We start from the raw sequence: 23,172 nt of genomic DNA, 5'->3' as shown, positions 1-23,172 counted from the left end.
ACAAACTATACTCCAGAGTGATAAAAAAAAAAAAATGTACACAAAACATAATCTCACGTAATAGATGATGACTTGTGATTTTTCAATACTCATTTACAGCATTTCTGACACTGTCAGAGAGGTATATTTGCTGTGCTGAAGTACTTTAAACCCAAGAGACCACAGATAGTTCTTCTTCAGACCGCGTACTGGCTTTAAGTACATTCGTCATTTGACATTTCATTGACAAATAACACTCATAGTGCTGCATTGTATCACCAGGGTTTCCATTCATCTGCAGTTGGCAGGGAGCACAGGCCCGCCGTTGTGCGCTGCTGTTGATTTTAGGTGTGCAGCTGGGTCTGCTGGGTCTGCTCGCTGTCCTGCCCACGGATCCGCATCCTGGTGCCACGTCAGACCTGTCTGCGTCGGTAGGCGCAACTTGACTGACAGGCCGCTCGACCAATCAGACGGCGCCATGGAAGAAGGCGGTTGGCTGTGATTCAGTGAACCCAGAAGGGGGCGAAGCTAACTGACAGGCGTACCCAGCTACCCGAGTAGCTGCAATTGGCATCCAAACTGTAGACATGTGTGGTGAGTACTGAATGTATTTTACATTTATACTTTTCAACAGGAGTTGTGTCTTATTCACCATTTTTCAGAATGGCGAATTAACCAATTCTGTAACACTGCTAGCATCGTTAGTGTAGGCTAAAGGTACAATTCAGTTGAAATTAGCTAGGGGTGGCTAACCGGAGTTAGCGAACATGAGCTGCTGATGCTGTTAGCTAGACAAACGTAAACCAAACAGTGTTTCATTTTACTGAACATCTTATCTGTGTGATTTTAAGTAAACGATGTCCTACATCCCTGAGCAACGTTAAAATGACGCCCTGCTCTCTTCCTGTTAACGCCAGGCAGCGTACGTGCTTTGCGGTGACATTAATGCGTCCATCTCGTAACTTTCCAATAATAGTTAAACCGTTGTCACCCTAATTTGATGATATTTCGTTAAAACACTTGGACCAACGACGAGTGAACATTGACATTATGTTAAGTGGATTCTTCATATACTTATGTGCTTAAAAATTAAAGCCTGATTTGCCCATTGGTTAGGAGGAACATGCCACTAACATCAAACTTTTACCGAGGAGGTACCCGGAAAATGATCTATTTCGAAATGTACCATCTAGCAGATACGCCTTTCTTTTATCTGACACATTCTCCTCCTTTAACACACTGTGACTGATAACCACAGCCTCTCTGTTTCCCATCACTCTCACAACAATCCCAGCTCACCAATCAGACCAGATAAACTAGTTGTTATTCTTGGCAATAAACAAATACTTCTCTATTAATATATACTGAGAAAACAATACGTCACCATGCTGTGGTTATTGTTTTACTCTTGTTAAACCTGCTTCTGAAGTCAAGGTGGATCTTTTTGCCCTGCTGTCCTTCACTGATTTGTTCCTTCACTGCCTTCCTCAATCACCTGCTGGTCTGAATGAATGCTCTGTTGAACCAGGGAGCCCTCTGGCTCTACATTTGCATTTTTCTGTCAGCGCTTAGCTGTGTACAAGGGCTGTATTTTATGCCTCCCCTTTGGCCACTTAAGGTGAAGCTCCTGTCCCTGTGAGTAACTAGCTGGATAAATATTGGTCTGGCTGCGGATGCCAAATATCTGTAAAAAAAGATGTGCTGATTGTTGCTGAAATTTGTCAGCTTAATGCTTAAGTCTTGATTTATGTGGTCCTGTTCTTGTGCCATTATAGTCAGTTTTGGAATTGAACGCATGGGACTGTGAATGTCTTCATATGATTCTTGATAGTTTTATACAAGTATCTTGGACCAAAACATCTTGAATGAGATTTCTTGGTGTCTGGGACAGTCCCCTCCCTTCCCATCTCTTTCCTTTGAAGGAGATGTCAGCTTGCCAAATACCAGGTCTATAGATACACGCCATTGTCTCAAAGCCGGTCTGGCCACCCAAACCAAAAGCATTATTTGTTATAACACTGCAGTAACCTCTCCTGTAAGACTTGTTTCTCAGGCGTCTACTCACCATAGAGTTTCAAAATAAAGAGGCCAGCCAGGTGCAGAGCTGAAAGAGAACAAATCATGAAAAAAGCAAATAAACAGCTTGTACACTGCAGGGCTCCAATATTCAGTTATTTAGTGTATTGAGGTGCAACGTTGATTTATTTACTAAATTATTCGATTAGTTGTTTGATCTATTAAATGGTGAAAAATGTTGATCAGTTCTAGGTGTTATATTGTGGGCAACTGGACTTTCAGTTTCTCTAAGACATTTCACCTCCGGATTGAAACGTCTTCTGTATTTGTAAGTCATTCAGCCCCTCATCACCATCTTTGAAAGAGCACAAATTTGATCATAAAAACTAATTTCACATGAAATATCATTTTCAACTACCTACATGATAAGAATTTTTCAGTATAGCCTTACACACTGAAGGCAGGGATGTCACAAGCCAGTAGCTCATGAATGAGCTAGCGCTTAATTGATATGACACAACAGATAAACATCAGCCTCTGCCATCTGTGAATGTCATCTTATTTGCAGATGGACCGATAGGAGAGAACATCAGTCGATTTATTGGTGCATCCCTTATTTGTTCCACTAGAGTTTTGACATGGTGTCCTAGATAGTAGATGCTGACATCACTAAGTATTGCCTGTCCTACTTCTATAATGAGTTAATAACATATTTAGTCTTATCTTTGGTAAGTAGGTCAGGAATTTAACATTTCCATATATCAACTTCTGTTGGAATTGTACCGACAGTATGATTTCAGAATGTTTTTGTCAACATTTAACAATGTTTTAATCAGAAGTAAATTACAAATTGAACAGAATAAATACAAGTTTTTTTATCTTTATAAATATAATGAGTTTTGTCTGATGTAATGAATAACAGTTGAACACAGATTATTTTTTTGTGATTTTGCACAATTTTGTAGAATTATAATGTGTATATTAATGTATCAAAAAATATTTTTTTTATTAATATTGTGATATTGATTTCAGCTGTATCACTCAGCACTGCCATTTTTGTTTCTTAATGGGTAACTCCACCAATTGTACACAGTAAAGTGTGTTTACAGGTCTTGGTGAGCACTACTGCATATGTGAAAAAAGTAGTTTAAAGTCTGCTGACGCTCCAGAGGAAGCTGCATCTGATAAATTCCCTCTAGTGATGTCAATCAGTGGCTAGGTTGCATTGTGGGTAATATGCAGCTTCCTCTCGAGCCACAAAAGGCTTTATGCTACTTTATTAACATAAGCCGTAGTACTCCCCAAGACCTATAAACACACTTTCATTTGTAAAATTGGTGAAGTTGACCTTTTAAATCCACATAGTGTGGCATGCACTCATTTGGGTGATACTAGGGCTGCACTGCTGCAAACATCGAGAGTCAGCTGCAGAACAGCGCTGAGTTAGCAGCTAATTAACACTGCCACATAGATTTTCCAGTCTAGCAGACATTTCAATCTGTGCTTTTCAGCTGCACTTCTAAGCTGACCTTTAAAGGACAAACATATCTGTGAATCTTGACATTTTGCTCCTCTCCTAGGAATCTTTGCCTATCTTAACTACCATGTGCCAAGGACTCGGCGTGAGATCCTTGAGATCCTCATCAAAGGTCTGCAGCGCCTGGAGTACAGAGGTTACGACTCAGCCGGTGAGAAACAAACTAAATTTTAATCAGGGATCTTTCTTCCAGTGTACCCTTATTGTCCGCGTGCAGGAAAGTTATTCTGTTACCAGCAAGTTGCTGATAGTATTAACACTTTGTCCAGTATAATGTGAATGCAGCATAAGAATAGTATTGTCAGTCACACTCGATGTTTTGTTTATTTGGTCTGTAATGAGGTAGGAACACAAAGCAGAACTGATGGTCACTGTGAATTATTGAACAGCCATTGACACCCTGCAAGGTTAGACCTGCTCTGCTGGACCATTAATGGAGCTAATTTACTTCATGTTAAGTCCATTTGTATTCCACACAGTTCTTAAAGGTTTTTTCCATGCATTAGTTGAATAAAGCAGTATGTAATGTTGGACTTCTGTTCTGATATCAGACAAAAAACCCTAAAAATTACTTGCAAAGTGGTAAAAGCACTATTATGACTTTTAAGCTGTTGATACTGAGGGAATTGTGAATACTGCAGATCTCATGATACTTATTGTTTTTTAATTTTGTTAGGTGTGGGAATTGATGGCGGCAACGGCAAGGATTGGGAGTCAAATGCCAGGTCAATCCAACTGATCAAACAACGTGGAAAAGTGAAGGCTCTCGATGAGGAGATCAACAGTAAGATGAGATGAATTTGTTCATTTGACAAGAATCAATTATTAACAAATGGAGCCTTGATTTGTCATGCTGTACACTGTAGTACAGCTGGGATACCTAATATTGTCTGTGTGTTTGTTTGACCTTTAGAACAGCAGGATATCGACCTGGACGTGGAGTTTGATGTTCACCTCGGCATCGCTCACACTCGCTGGGCCACTCATGGTGTTCCAAGCCCGGTTAACAGCCATCCTCACAGATCCGACAAGACAAATGGTCAGTTCGTTTTAAAGATAGAAGGCTTATTCGCTCCAGACAGCTAAATGTTTGACCACGTCATTAACCACAAATCTGTTTTGTTTTCACCGGGGTGAAGGTTGCTTGATGTCTTAGGTTATATTCAGAGTGCCAGCCCAGATCTATTTTTTGGCATGTTCAGATTAGAGCCTGACTGATACTAGATTTTTGGGGCTGATGCAGATACTGACATTAGGGAGTAAAAAAAATCGGATATCAATATATCTGATGATATACACACATTTTTTGCAATTATCCTCAAATCTGGTGACAGGTCATTATCGGCGATATATCAGTCAGGCTCTAAACCACATTGCATCTATATTGATCTATTAAATTTATTGATTGATTTAGGTAGTCTGGACCCCAACAAAAACATGAAATGAAACCACATTTGGAGGTGGTTTGAAAAGCCTTCCAATCAGATTTCCACTGACGTTCTCTTGGATTTCAAAGTGTCTGTTGTGTAACTTGCAACACGACACACAACAACAACCTCATATCTAGAGTAATGGAAGGGCATCAGAGTGACTGAGCAGAATCTGTGACAACAGTCCATGGACAGTCCCATTGAAACAAATTGTCTGTTCCATGACTTAGTTGTTGACACCTACGTTGTTACCACAGTCAACCATGCACATAGGTTAGTGATGTCTGGACACAAAGATCTGGTCTGATTACTTGCAAATAACAGTCGGACAGTCTGAACAAAGCTTTAAAGTTAAAAGAGTTTCTTTCTTGTCTGCAGAGTTCATTGTCATTCACAATGGAATCATCACCAACTACAAAGACCTGAGGAAATTCTTGGTGAGCAAATATCTTTCATCAACTATTCTGTACATCTCTTCACCCTAATGACAGTAGACAGGAATAATTCTCCCTATTTCCACAGGAGAGCAAAGGTTACGAGTTTGAGTCAGAGACTGACACAGAGAGCATCGCCAAGCTGGTGAAATACATGTACGACAACCGGGAGAGTGATGACATCAGTTTCGCTACACTGGTGGAACGGGTGACCCAGCAGCTGGTAAGAACCTCCTCATGCACACGACTGCTTCTGAAGTGATCAGCCGATAAAAGAGTCCATCTGATGTGTCTGTTCTTCCACATGCCAGGAGGGAGCCTTCGCCCTGGTCTTCAAGAGCGTCCACTACCCCGGAGAGGCCGTTGGCACTAGGTACACTCACACTGATGCTGTCAAACTGTTGTTACTTAATGCACATTAAGGTATTGTTGGCTCATATGAATGTTGCTGTGCAGGAGGGGAAGTCCCCTGCTGATGGGAGTGAGGAGTGATCACAAGCTGTCCACAGATCATATTCCTGTCCTCTACCGCTCTTGTAGGTTCAGATTTCTGTTTATAGTCTCATTTGTTTTCATGTGATTGCGTAATAGTGACTGAGGCCTAGTATTCTTTCTTTTTTTATTCTCAGCTGGTAAAGACAAGAAGTCCTGTGGTACCCTGCCCAGGGCAGACCAGGACACTTGCCTGTTCCCTGTGGATGAGAAGGCTGTGGAGTACTACTTTGCCTCTGATGCGAGGTGAGCAGATATCTATGTCTTTCCATCCACAGCGTCCAAACATTCTCCATTAAACACAGTCCCCAGTCCAACATGTCTCAGCTTTATCTGTAGAGTGTGAATCCAATGGCTTGATGTTCTCTCCTCATGACAGCGCGGTGATCGAGCACACAAACCGTGTGATCTTCCTGGAGGATGACGATGTGGCTGCTGTGTCGGAAGGCCGGCTGTCCATCCACAGGATGAAGCGGAAGACCGGAGACTATCCAGCCCGCGCCATCCAGACCCTGCAGATGGAGCTACAGCAGATCATGAAGGGTGAGTGGAAGGTCGGCCTTTGTTCTCTTCATTTTCTTCCCATCATTCAGTCCCCCTGGATATATATGCAAGTAAATCATCAGTGCACTGCCTTGTAATTGTATACTGAACCCTGTTATTATTGAGTAAATCTTAATGGAGGACTGGCTGCTTATATAGCTGAACTGGCCTTTAACATCCAGCCCTGAAGCTATTCTTGTTACCACCCAAATAGTTACAACTCTGCTGGGTCAGTTGCATCCCCCAGGGAAGCCATTAAAATGAGCCCTGAGTTCCAGGACTTCATCACCCTCACCTTCCCTCCTTTGTGCCTTAGTTAACGTACTGTATAGTGCAGTTAGTTTGTAGACGGACAATGAAGCATTTTGTAGTGTTGATTTTAGCTTTGTTCTCCAGCACACAGGATTTGACATTAAACATTAACAAAGCCTGATGAGTCCTCAGTGTAAATTTCAGCTTTAATATGATAGTATTTACGTTTGCATCAGATGAACAGTGTTCAACATTTTGACAAATATGTCTAATTGCTTCCTTGTCGAGAGGTAGATCAGAAGATTGACTCGCATCTCTCAAATCTGCTTTAACAACTTATGTCTATATAACAAAAACATGTTTAAAAAGTTGTAATTTGCTTTTTAAGGGGTGGTTGTGTGCCAGAGTGTTTCTTGGCTGGTGCTAGCGGCCAGGCTACTAGTGGAGACTTTAAGAAGTTACTGGTCCCTGCCAAGAAATGATCAGGCACATAACCCCCATAAAACAATGAATTGTTGATTTTACACGTTCAGATTAAACAAACAAGATATAATGTGTGAATAAGTGAGCTTTAGAGGTGCCGGAAGGTGAGAGAGCTCGCCAGGCTAGCTGTTACCCCCTTGTTTCCTGTCTTTTAAATTGGTTCTTTATCCACCCAACATTTCATAAAAAAAAATATATTACTATCACAAACGAGCAGGAAATCTTATTTGAGAATCTGGAACATGCAAATATTTGGCTACTGGGGCCAAATCCAGCTCTCACCGGGCGAAGGCCAGGGTACACCCCTGGATGAGATGCCAGTTCATCCAGGGCCCTCTGATGGTAGAGGCTGCCTTGCAGCTTGCAAGGTGCCAACTGCGCATCAGGAGCAGTTTAGGGGTTCAGCATCTTGCTCAAGGATGCTTCGGCACGTAGCTCAGTTCCGCCCAGGGGAGCCGGGGTTCGAATCAGCAACCTTCTGGTCACCTGCTCTACCCACTGAGCTACAGCCGCCCCCTACATTATAGGTCTAATTTAAAATTTAAAATCCTTCTGCTATGTCCTTAAGTTAGGGGACTCGGCACCATTAAAGCTAAAAGACGACACTTAAACTTTAATTCCATATTTCTCTGCTGCAATAACTTGTATTCTTTTAGTCTGTACATTTTTGTATTTCCTACCTCTCCACTGACTCTTCCTCAGTAATCCAGCAGAGGGCAGAGGTAAACTGATGTTGGCTGGTCTCTACATTCCTTTGTGGTCCTGTCATTACTCAGCCTCTCTCCTCCGTTTCAGTTTCTGGAGCCTTTCTGCTGAATAACCTAATTTGCGTGACCCAAATTGCTGTCAGAGGCAGGCTGACAAATGCTCGCATATTTCACCGTCGCAGTTTATTGTTGATGGAAAAACACTATCTCCCCTGATGTCTCATTTTTGTTTTTCCTTCATTTATAGGGGCAACCTACCCTGTGGCTTTAAATCTGTTAATAAAGCAACAAAAAGACAGTAACTCCCATTTCCAGGAAGGCCTGATTATCAGTAAAACATTGTAAAGAGTTTTCTTACTCCTCCAGGAGGCTGTGGTTTTCATTTTCAGGTACTTACTGTGTGTCAGCAAGACCCTTCTCAGACGGTCTCAAGTGGGCTCACACTTTATAAAAAGTCCATCACGGTGTTCTTAAGAGGCATTACTTATTTATTTTTTTAACTAGTATTGGAAATGTTCCCTGATTTCTGATCCTCCACCCCAGGCAACTACAGCTCCTTCATGCAGAAGGAGATCTTTGAGCAGCCAGAGTCTGTGGTCAACACCATGAGAGGGAGAATCAACTTTGATAACAACACAGGTCTGATTAGTTTTCCCAGGAGAGCATTCATGTAATAACACACCTGTAAATGCACAATTTTCTACTATGTTTCTTCATGCATTTTGCTCAAAAACATGTCTTCAATTCACGATTGCTAAAAAGGAAAGCACATAAGAACACATTATTTATGTATGCATGTCATAATAATCTTAGTTTTATAACATTTAAAATCCAAGCTTTTTCTCATTGAGCTTGAATTTATTTAACAGAATTGTAATAATAATAAAAGCAAGATATGTGTATGCATATATAATAAACTTCTCAGTGGTAGTTGTTAAAACATTCTTTCTCACCGCTCTTATGAGCTGTTTGTGGCCTTTTTTTAACGAGGTGGAAAATAATGAGGCAGAATGATTGATTAGCTGTTTGGTTTGTTTTCAGTGATTCTGGGTGGACTGAAGGACCACATCAAAGAGATCCAGAGGTGTCGGCGACTTATTCTTATTGCCTGCGGCACCAGCTACCATGCCGGGGTGGCGGTGAGTAACCACCAACTGAATGCTTTTTCTTCTTTGGTGTAAATGCACATAATGGAAACACATCTGAGTCCATCAGCCTAGTTGGAAATGTCTGCGTTGTGGACACAGGTGTGAGGTCTGTGTGCTGGCACGTCCCTGCTCTGAGCTCGACTGGCTTGTTTTAACAGAATGATGCTGAGCAGTGCTCTGTTGCTTTCCCAGACCCGCCAGGTCCTGGAGGAGCTGACCGAGCTGCCTGTCATGGTGGAGCTGGCCAGCGACTTTCTGGACAGGAACACTCCTGTCTTCAGAGACGACGTCTGCTTCTTCATCAGTCAGTCAGGTGGGGATGCCGGTGCCATCTGGACTTGATCGAGTTGCACATTCCCCATTTGTCCTCCACTTTCCAGCCCTGGGAGCCACTCTGGTTTTTCCTGATTTATCTCTTCTTACACTCAGCTTGAGTCCTAACAAATTGTAAAGACTTGTGCAGTTGAGTTTTCTGTATCTTTACTGCTCTGCTGCAGTCTTGTGACAGTGTGTTGGGTTTTTTTTCAGTGGGTGATATTTATTTTTTGCAACTGTGTGGTATTTCTGTGGTGGTCTTTCTTTGAAGCTGTTTCAAATCCACACCCTGTGTGGTGCAGAAGCTGTTTCCTAACAAACTAATAAATCTGAGTCATTTTATTGTCACAACTGTCACATTGCGTCAACTGTTATGTTTTTCCATCCCTGCCAATCCTCCAGGGGAGACTGCTGACAGCCTCATGGCCCTGCGCTACTGTAAGGAGAGGGGAGCTCTGACTGTGGGCATTACCAACACAGTGGGCAGCACCATCTCCAGGGAGACCGACTGCGGAGTCCACATCAATGCCGGGCCAGAGGTTGGAGTAGCCAGTACCAAGGTGAGTCGGCAATGTTTTTACCACAAGACACATTTATTGTCTAATAGACACTCGGGGACTGAAACGTGACACGTGAGCTGTTTCTGTGTCAGGAGAAATTTATGTCTGGGAAATATTGACAGTATCCATATCTATACACATTTTTCAGTTCTTAAGGGTTGGGTCACAAAAAAAATGTAATATATCTTATTTTCCTCCTTTGTAGACTGCTGCTTTGAATACATTTCATAACTCTTGTGCCTGAAAATGTAACAGTAAATTACAATACTCCAAACTTTCTTATTTAATTAGAACAAAAGTCATTAGTTGGTCGACAGAAAATAAATTGTCAACAAATTTGTTCAAGTTGGTTTTTAATGCGAAAATGCCCAAAATTCCTTTGATCCAGCTTCTCAAATAATAATTTGCTGGATTTCTCAGTCCGGCCTACGGAGCTTATCACGGCCGTTCTAGACAGTGCTCATGGTTCCACCAGCCACGCCACGGCAAGTTTCAGAAGCGTCCCAGAAGCAGCTCTCCTCTCCGCTCTACTCCACGGAGAATATGCGCCAAGTCTATTTTTGACAGAAATGGACAGACTGTTGGAAAGAGCAGATTGAGCCAGACAGGAAGTCAGACACAGGAGTAGCATAGAGCTTCCGGTCAATTTTCAAAATAAAACACCCTGTGCAGACTCGGGATCCACAACACAACAATAAAACAACAATAAGAACGATAAACACGCAAACAACAAACAATGAAACTAATACAGTCTGAGTAAGTCAGCAATATCAAGCCAGCATGATGCTCAGCCTCTCACATTGATCTTCATGACTTCATCTGACTCTCAGTGCGGTATGAATCCATTTTCAGGACAGAAAAAAACAGCTTTGCACATGTGAGGTAACAGACGCCCAGTGTAATCAAAGCGTTAGGCTCTTAGAAATTGTGATGGACATTTTCACAATATTTGTAAGACACTTTATAGACAAAAGGTATCCTTGACCTTAATTTTTCACCAAAGGATGGTTTCCAAATACTTTCTAACAAAACAGACCAGTTGATGACAGTTCAACGGGATGTAAACGGCCAGCAGAGTTTTTAATGTACTTTATGTGCTGCTAAATGTCTGCATTTTATAGAACAAATAACTAAGAAGTTAATCAAGAAAAATATTCAAAAAAAGTAACCGGCAAATAAAATAATGGCTAGTTGCAGCCTAGATGTGACCAAGTTAGAAGAAACACAAGTTTTTTATATTTTGGGTGAACTGACCCTTTATAAACTGAGCTCAAAGAATCTGTACATAAACTTATTGCATCATCGCATAAATGAACCCGACGCCCACTGACAGTGAATGAAACCCAGATGAAAACTCCATTGTGAGTCCGGCCCCACCTCTTGGAAGCTGACATTTTCCTCCGGGAGGTGAAGAAGCCTGATATTCTCATCTCAACTCATGTAAAGCTAGGATCATTTGGTTTTCTGATTCTCCCCCCACCTCCCTTTGCCAGGTTGGACTTGGAGCATAGGACTAGTAGAGCCTCAGCTAGCGAGGAGAGAGTGGAGCAGGTCCCTCCATGGCCCAGCCCTTGGGCTTGGCTCAGTGACTCTCGAGCTGCTCCAAAGCTCCAGAGCACGCCTCAGAGACGCCATCATTTACTGCTTGGCTGGCTGGGCCACGTCTCCACACCCAGCTCAACCAAATGCTGCACAACCTAGCTCATCAAATCACTGGAGAACATGTATTGCACCCAACTGCAAAATGACTCCAAATTCGTTGACTTGGCCTCTATTTTCTCTGTTTCATGCTAATTTGAGGTTTTCTTGTGGACTGGAAAAGAGGAAAACAGCTTTTTTCCAGTTCCTCTGATCATAACCAAGATTTATGGAATGAATTGAGACTTGAGACAAAATAGTTTGCTGCTATCAAATGGCAAATCTTTCTGGCAGGTCAGACTGCCTTTATGAATTATCTAACAGTATCCAATAGGGTTGTAAAGTTTGTTTTCTAGTCCACAAAACGATCCAGTTCATGCTTCAGCTGTATGTAGATTTGCAGGCATAAAACACAAAACAGTGGATGACGTGAACACAGAAAAACACCACAGTTTACTATGTGGATTCAATATATTGCCACAGCACAGACTGTCAGAGTTCTGATGAGCTGTGGTTAGCGTGCTGTCAGGGGGGAAAAAAACAGTGTAAAGGTTTTACAGCTATTTTCTTGGCCCAGACACTGGCATTTCTGAGTCTGCAGGGTCCTGTGAAATGACTTGGCTTCACCCCGAGCCCTGATTAAATCTCCCAAATGGGCATGGAAGGCCTCCAAACGTGCGCAGAGATGAAGGAACGGGGAGGGAGTGGGCGGTGATGACGACAGGCATCGATTCTCAGATGTGCTGTGGTTGCGAGCAGTGACATTTCCAGAGCGATCAGAGAGCGTGCTCTCTGTTGTGATGTTTTCAAAGTTTTCCAGGATGAGCAGTGCTGACTTGACTGAGCTCAGCTGCATGCATTTTAATGCTGCTTGGCGTGTACTAAAACCCACCTCTCCTTCCATTTCTCATCTGGTGCAGATTATTGCTGGAGTTCACTCTTAAAACAGGGAGGCAAGAAGCACAGACACAGGACTTGACTGAATGAGAGGCTCAAGTCAGGATCTTGAAAAACTTGAAAAATGTCTTTAATAAACAGCTCACAAGAAGAATAATGCACTGTCCCGTGGTAGTTTCGTGACGATTTCTAGGCTCATGCACGCGTCTTCAGAGAGTTGTTTTCTTTATAAATCTGTGGATAAAAAGAAGAATTTGGGATATCATTATATCTTGATATGGCAAAGTTGTCTTTTCCTGGTTTTAAAGGCTGCATTACAGTAAAGTGATGTCATTTTCTGTTCCCTTTGTTCTAATACTAACACAAAACCAACATGAAAGACCCATTTGTGACTAAGAAAAACTGTGTCACTTATGTTCAGCCAAAAAGCTGCACTTTGAACACACTACAAAGACTATAGCCTACATGCATGAGAGAAAATACCTCTCCATACCACTACCACTGTATTTGTCATTCAAAAAGGGAAAACTGGAGGGCTCTGGACTGTGGAAAGATGAATTGTTGTTATGATAAAGCATCTTTATTTGACTGCATTCTCACTAATTTAGCCACTTCTCATCGTGAAAAGTTGCAAATGGCACTGGGGCGGTTGAAACAGTGCTAACGGGTTGAAAACATGGATACTACAGTGACGGGCTCAAATGGCTTCTGTTTCTACACCCTACACCAACAGCCCTGATATTTAGGACATGTTGGGGCCCTAACCCACTTAGTGTTTATGTCTACATTACTGATTGTTCATCAAAAGGGTTAGTGCCAATATTCCGGTAATATTGTCACAATCGAGGTATTTGGTCAAAATTGATTTTGTTACCCAGTCCTATTGCTTACGAAGCGCTCTTTAGGAGATATATATTGTGTATTGCAATATTATTTAATGGCCATACCACCCAGACCTTAATTGAAATTTAAAAAAGTGAATCTCAGAACATAATTAACACATAGATTCGTTTTTTCTCCCTTGCAGGCATACACCAGCCAGTTTGTGGCCCTAATCATGTTTGCACTCCTGATGTGCGATGACAGGATTTCCATGCAGCCCAGACGTCGTGAGATAATCCAGGGCCTGAGAGTGCTTCCAGGTAAATCAATTCATCAGTGTTCAGGTTCAATCAGGGAGATTCTTATCACATGTGAGATTAAAATTTATAGGGATGGAAAACCAGCCCTCAGGGCAGAGATCAAGAACATCCAAAGCCTGTTTTGATTTTGTTCAAACAATCCTCTTGGAAGAGGAAGCAAAGTGATGAGAGAGAGGAGGCGGCAGCCGAGCCACTGGCTGTAGGCCTTCGCATGCTTCTTTCGATCTAAAGCATATGATGGCATGTCCCTAATGGTAAACTAATGAGGAATGTCTGGCTACTCCCTGCCCTACATTGTGAGTCCATGTGACAGTTGCAGCATGTTATTTTTCAACACTATGCATGTTATTACATATTACTGCTCCCGCTTTCCAAAGCATCCTCTGTTATATCTGATTTTCTGTTCTGTTTGTTGTGTTAGATCTGATTAAGGAGGTCCTCAGTTTGGATGATGAGATCCAGAAGCTGGCGACCGAGCTGTACCAGCAGAAGAGTGTGCTGATCATGGGCAGAGGCTACCACTATGCTACATGCCTAGAGGGAGCACTGGTGAGAAACTACAACTTCCTCTTTTCAACCAGCTCTGTCTGAATATTTGTATCTTCTGGTGTGAGAATGATTAAAACAGCTCTTATTTTATTATTATTTTATACACCAGTAATGAGCCAAGTGTCTCTGGAGAGCTTCATAGAAGTAAAACCAGACTGCCGAAAATATTTTACCATTTTTCTCTGCAAAACCAAAAAAGGTTTCTGCAGGGATCTTTATTCTAGAAATTGTCTCTGACCATTCATCTCACTCCTTATTTGAATAATAAAATACTGCATTAAGCGACCATAAAAATGCAATGACTGCAACATAAACTTTGATTTTCATCCCATGTAGAAAATCAAGGAAATCACGTACATGCATTCAGAGGGTATCCTGGCTGGAGAGCTAAAACACGGCCCGCTGGCCCTGGTGGATAAACTGATGCCGGTCATCATGATCATCATGAGAGACCACACCTACGTCAAATGTCAGAACGCCCTGCAGCAAGTTGTAGCCCGCCAGGTAAGAACTACACACATCCCTCCTGCTCCTCCTCCTCCTCCTCCCCCTAAGTACCTTGAAAAGTTAACATTTTTAGGACAAATTAAGGCAAGATGTTTAAAATTGTAATTATTTCAGAGAAAGATGATATCCTGTTAATGTTTGTTGTTTTTCCCCTAAAATTATGATCCTGTTGCATGACTTACTGACCCTGCAGATTGTTTCTTCACTCATTGAAATGGTCAGGAAACACTTTGTTTGAGTAAACTCATTTGAATTTTTGTTTTTACAATCAATGTTCCTTTATTTTTGTGCCGTCACTGTGAGCCAGAACATCTGAAGTTTCTTATCTTCTCCCTGAACATTTGATGACAGCAGCACATTTCGCATGTTAGGTTCATTTTCACAGTTCTGTCTGTGCCACACCTCTGATCCTTCATCCCAAAAAATACAAGGGAGGGGTCAGTTCAGCGTGACATCATCCCTGTTGGTAATCTGCAGCAGATGTGTTTAAGAGGTGTGAAGATCAACCGAGAAAAGAGGGGAAGAAAAGCAGGTAGTTTTCAGATTTGCGATAAGGATCACACTGACAGATGACTTGCTTTGTTTGACTTACAGGGCCGCCCCATCGTGATCTGTGACAAGGACGATTACGAGACTATCAAGAACTCCAGCCGCGTCATCAAAGTGCCTCACTGTGTGGACTGCCTGCAGGGCGTCCTGAGCGTCATCCCGCTGCAGCTGCTGTCCTTCCACCTGGCCGTCCTCCGAGGTTACGACGTAAGTGCCGTCCCTTCAGGCTCAACTGTTTTGCCAGATGAGATTTATTACCTCATCTGTCAGTTAAGCCACAAAAATACAGTAAAATATCCGTTTCTCACCATCTGCAGTCATCTTTCTAGCTAAAAAAAAAAATCAGTATCGCCAATTTGCTAGTGTTGACACATACTGTTCACTGTGGAAAATATTCATAATAGGACAATCCAAGTTGATAAAGTAAAGCTGAGAACAATAAGTTGGACATTCACAGTGGAATGTGCATGTTTTTTGCATCAGGCTCAGTGTCCCTGATTATCTGGCTGTGTAACCCTCGACTGCTCAGAAGGCAAAGGCGCTGAGAACAAAGACATAGACAACATGCTGTTTTTATATGAGCAGGTCATGGTGTTTCTTCCCCTAATTTTGGGAGTAAACCTCCTTATTTCAGAACACTGGGGTGAATGTGATAGTGAGGATTGTAATTACATGTAAAAACCTCTGTCTCTGCACAAATTCAGACATCAGATAACACAAAAACCTGTTGGCACCAACTGTCACCATTATGAATGTTTTCAGTATTATTTTTTCTTTCTCCATTGTAAGGAGTGTCTGCAGTGTCTTTTAAAACAGGGTTCCAGGTTCCCTAGAAAGAAGATCTGAGAAACTTTATGAATTTGAGGAAACAATCAAGGTGTTGACAGTTTGTGAAAATGAACATAAATCGATAAGGGCCCGATCGATAACGGATTTCTGGGGCTGATACTGGTATTAAGGAGGAAAAAAATTCAGAAATTGGTGTATCTGCCAGTATTCTTATATGCACAGAAGTTATAGATAAATACACAGTTTTTGCAATGGCCCCTTTAATGTGGTTGTTAAACGCTTGTGAATTAATGGAGGCAGAACATTTCAGCTTAACAACATGCTTTTTTGTTTAAAATGACATCAGCACACTGAAACAAACTCCACTGGGAATTTAATAATTATAAATTAACCCAAAGCATCTTTTTCTGTATTATGTTCTGTAAAAAAAAAAAAAGTTTTCTTATTGGCTATTTTCTACAACATATACACCGATACTGATAAATCTGTGATAGGCCAATATATCGGCCAATATATTGGTCGGGCTCTATAATAGATACGCCTCATTGTTCAAGAATAGATTTTGATATATTTTTTAATTGTTGTCTGTGAGCCTGTGTAAAGCCTGCTAGTTCTATCTGCTCGTTCTTGATGAGGAAACGATTATGGGTGATACTCAAGGTGCTTGGTGGAAAGTATCATAATAACTGACACACTGTCGGCACTTTAAAGGCTTTAAAATTCTTAGCTATGTGAGCTAAGCAATAATATCACTGTTAGTAATACTCGATCAATAAAGTCACTAACCCAGATCTTTATGAATGAATGTTACACAGCACCAAATGCTCTAAGAATAAGGATTACTGTCCTGTTAGCATGGAAACCGCTTCCAGCTAAGTGACTGGTTGCACCGAATGTTGCACCCAGAATTTGTGCAAGGTATTGTGGAGGCTAGGAACAAGAATAGGGTAGTGGACTAAATATTGCCATATTGGGTCCTTGAACTTGAGGGAATTGGGCCAGAAAAGAATACGATGTTTAAGAAGGTGTGGGAATTGTTTAAAATTTTACAAAGTTGATAAATCAATTTAGCAAAAATGAAGACCCTTTAAAAGGCATTTCCTAAACGGCACCCGAACCCTAACATGTTTTTTGTCCACATGAAATAGTTCTTGAAATTTGTTATTTGGGTCTTGAATAACTCTTGAATTTTATGTCAGCAAAGAATTAGAAACTGTGTAATTTAAACAGGGTTGGAATATCTGTTGTACCTTTTGTATACTTGACTGGCTTTGCTGTATTGCAGGATGTCAAAGGTCAGCTGAAGTACCGCATGTAAAAATAGCCAGTGTTGATGCTGCGTTTGGAGCACTTTACTTCAGAGAGATGTCCTGACAGCGCGGCCCAGTTAGCTCTTGCTATTAAGTCAATAAATATTCACAGCCGTGCCAAACTGCACCGCTGTTCTGACAGAGAAGCAAACATTTATGTCCACACAGCTCCATCTCACGCCCACACTTCCCTTTTTTTAAAAGTATGTCCAAGTATCTGAAGTCTGTGTGATGAGAAAATGTTCCGGCCAAGGATTTGCTGCTGCCATATCACTGGCTCACACATTGAAGTTTGTTATGATTTGGGTTAAATCATATTCGATATTTACTTGATGTCCATTTGTATAACTGTTGTTTGTCGTGCATTGAATGACCTTTACTGTTTGATTGCAGGTGGACTGTCCAAGAAACCTGGCCAAGTCAGTGACGGTAGAGTGAACCACACCATTCATCACTTAACAACAAAAGCCTGGCAGACACACATTGAAACAGACAGCGAGGGAGCATCTGAACGCAGAAAACCAAGAGAAGACGTGTCCCGATTGTGTGTCTGTTTCTGGCTCTTTTTAATGCAATCTTTTACTCAACAGTTGTGTATCTCACTGTTGCATATTATCTGTATCTGTCTGTTTTTCTCAGAAACCTTTGGCATCATCGTAGTATTATTGTTAGAGAAGTTGTTTTGTCCGTGGTGGCGAGGTCTGGGCTGGCACTGACATGATCCTCATTACTCTCTGGGTTTGTGAAGCCGTAGCAACTGACAGTGACCATTTATTCACATTCACACTCAAAACGTGTCTACATTTGTGCTGATTAGTCTCACTGGGAGCGTCTGGGGCTGAAAACTGTTGAAGACAGAAGTTGGGATTTAAAGACCTCACTGGCTCTTTTTTTTTCTTTTGTGCAATGATTTGTAGTTTAGTAGGGATATTTTTCTTTGGCAGCTAATCATCTGAAGTGTCTTCACTCTGCAGTTGAAGTAAACGACAGTCTTAATTCATTCCAAGCCACAGGTCACCGCTTCATAATTGCAGTGCAGTTTGCCAATTTTGGCTCCGTTTCTCTCTTGGACTTTCTTCTGAGGACACAACTTAGATCACAGAAAAAGCTTGTGAATACACTACTGTGTAAAATCTTCTTGGGCGGGTCATAAAAGCTTGTTCTCGTATATAAACTTAGTGTTTCAGATTTCAGACTTGGTTAACGAGAATGTGCCTCGTTTACTTTTTGTCTTGTTACCATACGCTGCTTCTACTTACCATTTGCTTTTGAATGTGTTTGTGCACAACTTGGTGTTTAAACTCATTGCTTCTCTGCTCAAAAGAGAGACCTTACTGCTGATTTCAGGTTTCCAGTTTACATTTGAACTAGAAACTGGAGCAATTAAAGTTGGATGAAGTTACTGACCTGAGGTAGACGTGTTACCCAGTGTCCAGCCCACGCCCTGCCACCATGACTGCTGCAATATTGGGACCATTTGAAGCTAAATTTTCTTTCTTTTTTTGGTTACATTTGTTTTATTTTCTTCCAGAAAAAAAGGAATTTTCTTTTATTGAAGTTACTTTTTGATTTGAAATGTGAATGTTACTGTCATTTGAAATGTCCTGTCAAACCAAAAATCTCTACAATGGCTTTGGCAGTTGTAAACCAAAACATATATATATATTTTATATGTTCATCCTGTATTGTTTTTGTAGCCAAACATGTACTGATGCTGGTAGATTGTGTGCTGTGAAGATGCTTCAAGGCCTAAAGGGAGCACATATAGTTGTATGACAGTATGTCAGACTCTAGATGCTAGAAAGTCAGATGCCAGCTGTATGTGTGTATGATCCCCAAATGTCTGTTTCGAAAGCCAAGGAGAGAGTGATATCATACACATACAGTTGTGTAGTGAAGAAATAGGAGCTGCTAGTTTCTTTTAGGCTATCACCTTTTAGGTTTTAAGATATCTATCTTGCTTTTGCAATCAAGCCTTAACTCGATTTTTGCTTTTTTATTTTCCCCCCAAAACATTGAGCTTCTCCTGAGCCAGTGAATGGGTTTGAAAACTGGACAACATTGTTACAGGTACTTTTGTAACCTATATACATTAGATTTTGATTTCTTGACTGTAGGCATTGACAGAGGAAGCTGCACTGAATCTGAGCAACATCTGTTGGGTTACTGAGGGAGTGGGGGCACTATTTATTAGTGGAACTGATGCAATAAAGTGTCAACTAGTTCCCCTTTTAGGTGTCTGATCATTTGATGAAAAAGGTGCAGTTGTTCAGGACGTACAAGAATTCATCAATCGTCCCCTCATAAACAATGACACTGAGCCAAATAAAAGAAGAAGAACAATAACAATAACAAGAAGAAATACTGACAAAGTAAAAGCAGTCACAACAGGCTAGTAACGGAGCCAAAGCTGTTAAAAACATCAGGTAATTTGATAAAATCATGTAAATTAACATTAAATTACAAAAAACCTCTAAAACCTTGCAAAATAATTGGACGTAAACTAAGATTAGTCATGTAAAACGGTTATAGTTAAGATAATGTGAATGGTAATAAAATACAATTATTTAAAACAATTACAACCTGGGGTTAGGAGGTTTAAGATTACATTTCTAAAATGGCTAAAGGGTGTAAGAGTATTGATTTTAATTAGGTGCTGTGGTTTATTACAGGAGTCAGGGGTGCTAAATATAAAAGCAGAACGGACCTAACTTGTGGAACATAAAGCATGCCAATGAGCTGTCATCTGTCTGCAGCTCATCTGATGTGAAGTATCTTCCGCTGTGCAGAGGATTATGGGTCAGGATAGCCAGTGAGGCATGCTGGCTTGCATGCTGCAAAAAGCGAGCAGATGTAGTTGAACATCCTGATAGTTTTTCTATGACCAGCCAAGTTTTTGTTAACTTTTGGGGTCGTGGACCTGAAAGGCTTGAAGGAATTAAATAAAGCTAACACTCATTTATGCTGAAAAAACAGTTGGATGCAAATCTCGGAAGGTCGAAAGTCTCTTTTGCCGGATAATTTCAGGAGTAAACACTGTTATCAGCTCATATTCTGGGCTGTTTTGACTAAAAAATCTTGAATTTCATGAATCTTAAACTCATTCATGCTGAAAAAACAGGTTTCCTCTCAAATTCCGACCTCCACCGTTGAGTTGAATGCAGCGTATGCATTGGGACAAAACCTAATCTTTTACACTATATAGTATGGTAGTACAGATATCGGAGGGCAGCGCCACACATCCTGACAATTATGACACATTGTGCTCAGTCTGGTCAGCAAATATTTCACAGTTATTTTATTAACATTAAAAACACTAGAAATCCAGTCATCAACTTACATTCGGTCTGATATTAAAAGTTTACAAATCATTTACGGTTAGTTTTCTGTACATTATATACAAAGAGCTCAGGTTCAAGAGACATTCAGGGGCTGTATCCCAAATGATTCCAAGTAGCTGTGTGGAGTAACCAGTCAGTCTCTGTAAGGTTGGCAGTAATGGCCTGATGCATCCACATTAAGTCATAATGGAGACACTGGGTCTCAAGTCGCTGCACAGAGTGACAGGGCTGATAGTGCCACATGGATGAGGGTCATGCAAATAGACAGTGAATGGCGGCAGAGTGCAGGTACAGCAAGCAACACCGACTTTAACCACCTCACAGAGCAGCTGCTGCTTCTGGAGCTCTGTGATGAGGGCCAGGTGGAGCAGCTTGGGTGTCCTCGTTGGTCCAGCTCCTCTCGTGAGAAGAGCACACCTGCCAGCGTGCGCCTGAGGAATGCATTCAGCCTCAGCATGGTGGAAAGGTAGAGAGCTAGACTGTTGGTGAAAGCGAGCGCAATACTCAGGAGGATTTCATTGCACTGACTAACAACAACGACGGCTTCAAGTGCAGCTGCAGAGTAATTAGAGAGGACAGCCATCGCTCTGAAGAAAGAAAGTCTCCATTCTCCAACAGCAGGGTGAATTGTGGGTAGTTTTTCATCCAGAAGGAGCATCGTCTGGAGTATTTCAGGTAACATCCTCTGTGCTGCAGCCAAGTCCTTCACTATGAGTACAAACCAATCACAGCTGCTTTATGATGTCTGAGAGCGTCTGAATAACTGAGCAGGTGTTGTCACCACGCTGACCTTAATTGAATAAAGTTTTGAGAACTGAATCATGACCTATTGTGTTTCAGTCCTGTTCCTGGAGGCCTCTTGTCCTGCCCAATTACACCTTGTTCAAATGAATGGCTTGTTTTCAAGCCTCAGCTGAGCTTGATGACGAGCTGATCATTTGAATCAGGTGTGGAAACATGCCGGGCAGGGAGCCTTCAGGACCAGGTCTGAAAAACACTGAACTATGGTGAAGTCATTCTGGATATTCTGATGTTAAACTCAAACATTTTGACTTGTCACAGCACGAAAAGCACTGCTCTAACAAATAAGTCTGATGTCACCCAGTCAGCATGTCATTGATCCTGCACACACAAAACCAGAAGCCTGAACCGGAGCACCTAAATGCATCAGAGCCATGATTAAGTTTTAAACTACTGTGACAAATCAAAATCTCAGCTGTGAAACCAGCCTGTGGGAGGGAGCAATGTGTTGAGTTTCTGCCTTATTTTAGAATGACACAACAGCCTGTCTTGGAAGTTATTATTGGAAGGTCTCTCCAAACATAGTTTTATCATAAATGCAAACGTCTTTCTTAAAGGACAAGACAGTAACAAGACTTGTAACAAGAGCATCCTGTCCTGTGTGGATCTCATTATCATCATGTCATGAATCCAAACATCTGATGCAATGAAACTTTCTGTTGAATCAGACTCGGGAGTTCTTGCTCCTCTTCTTCATACAGGAATAACTAAATAACTTCATCTATGGACAGCATAGAAAAACGGAAATAATTGACCAAAGTAAATATTGAAGCATCTTAAAGAAACTTTTGAAGTTTGTATACACATCTACCTCAAAAAGTGATATAGACCATATGAAACCCATATGTGTTTTTTGAAGGAACTGTTCACCCAAAAATGAAAATCAGGGCCTAGTCCACATGTACATGGGTATTTTCATGTGCACTGGGCATGCGCATGCCATTATTAACAGAAAGCAGATTGCATACTCTGGTCAGCTGCTTAGCTACAGAAAATACAATGAACGAGGCAGGAAAATGTGACTGCTCTTCACAGAATCTTCCTGGATAATTCGACAGCAAAACATTGTAAGCGGTCTATTTTTTCTCTCTTCTCTAGTTCTGAATATCTTCACCTTGGAAGGAGTTTTCCCAAAAGCTCTTCTCAGTGCTGTATCGTAGGCAACTGGATGTGTTTCAGAAACACAAAAACAATACAGCACTTTACCTGGTTGACTGAGAACCTTCATCAACATCTTCCAAAAACTCTGTTTTCAGTGACCTAAAATGCTGTTTGCCTTTGTACAAAAGGCCAAAACACAATTTAAGAAATTACTGTGTACGTGTGGACAGGGCCTAAGTCATTATCTACTCACCCCCATGCAGAAGGACTGTCGGGTGAAGTTTCGTAGTACACATAAACATTTCTGGAGCTTCACAGTAAAACAGGGTTGCAGGATTATCCTAAACAACCCAAGTAAATAAAGAAAAACAACTGAAAAAGAAAAAAATGCCTCCGTACAGCTTGTCCGCCTTGCTGCATTGTTAAGCTTGTGCACCCACTTCAGATGGGGTGCACGCTAACGCTTTTAGCTTAGCAGCTACAGTGAAGATTTCAGCTTTAAAAAGGGCGTAAATAATGTCTTTACAATCAATTTGGGATCTCAGGGCTTCCAGAGAATCGGATTGTGAGTTGGATAAAGCCATTTTATGTTTTTTCAGTTGAAAAAAATCCCCATCTACTTCAGTTATTTGGGAGAATGCTATGAAGCTCC

The 23,172-nt window shown here is 41.3% G+C and overlaps 1 protein-coding gene across 1 annotated transcript; it reads left to right on the top strand.

Moving 5' to 3' along the window:
* The first annotated feature begins 464 nt into the window (after nucleotides 1-464).
* Nucleotides 465-19,501, top strand: gfpt1 (glutamine--fructose-6-phosphate transaminase 1). Its single transcript, XM_084358842.1, has 19 exons — nucleotides 465-573; nucleotides 3,576-3,683; nucleotides 4,209-4,316; nucleotides 4,446-4,571; nucleotides 5,341-5,399; nucleotides 5,485-5,619; nucleotides 5,708-5,769; nucleotides 5,853-5,932; nucleotides 6,026-6,134; nucleotides 6,268-6,431; nucleotides 8,417-8,512; nucleotides 8,915-9,012; nucleotides 9,214-9,334; nucleotides 9,739-9,896; nucleotides 13,459-13,573; nucleotides 13,995-14,122; nucleotides 14,459-14,626; nucleotides 15,224-15,385; nucleotides 17,671-19,501. Exons 1-19 carry the CDS (start codon nucleotides 567-569, stop codon nucleotides 17,713-17,715), a joined length of 2,049 nt encoding a protein of 682 aa, XP_084214968.1. The 5' UTR covers nucleotides 465-566; the 3' UTR covers nucleotides 17,716-19,501.
* The last annotated feature ends 3,671 nt before the right edge of the window (nucleotides 19,502-23,172 follow it).

Source organism: Pagrus pagrus (assembly GCF_965226575.1).
Source record: "Pagrus pagrus genome assembly, chromosome: 8".
In the NCBI taxonomy this organism is placed as follows: Eukaryota; Metazoa; Chordata; class Actinopteri; order Spariformes; family Sparidae; genus Pagrus; species Pagrus pagrus.
The sequence above is the reverse complement of the archived record's forward strand: the minus strand, read 5'-3'. Positions and strand labels throughout refer to the sequence as shown.

Coding starts and splice junctions, on each gene's coding strand:
- gfpt1 (XM_084358842.1), top strand. Junction 14,123..14,458: donor CATGCCTAGAGGGAGCACTG/GTGAGAAACTAC, acceptor CATCCCATGTAG/AAAATCAAGGAAATCACGTA. Junction 15,386..17,670: donor CCGTCCTCCGAGGTTACGAC/GTAAGTGCCGTC, acceptor GTTTGATTGCAG/GTGGACTGTCCAAGAAACCT.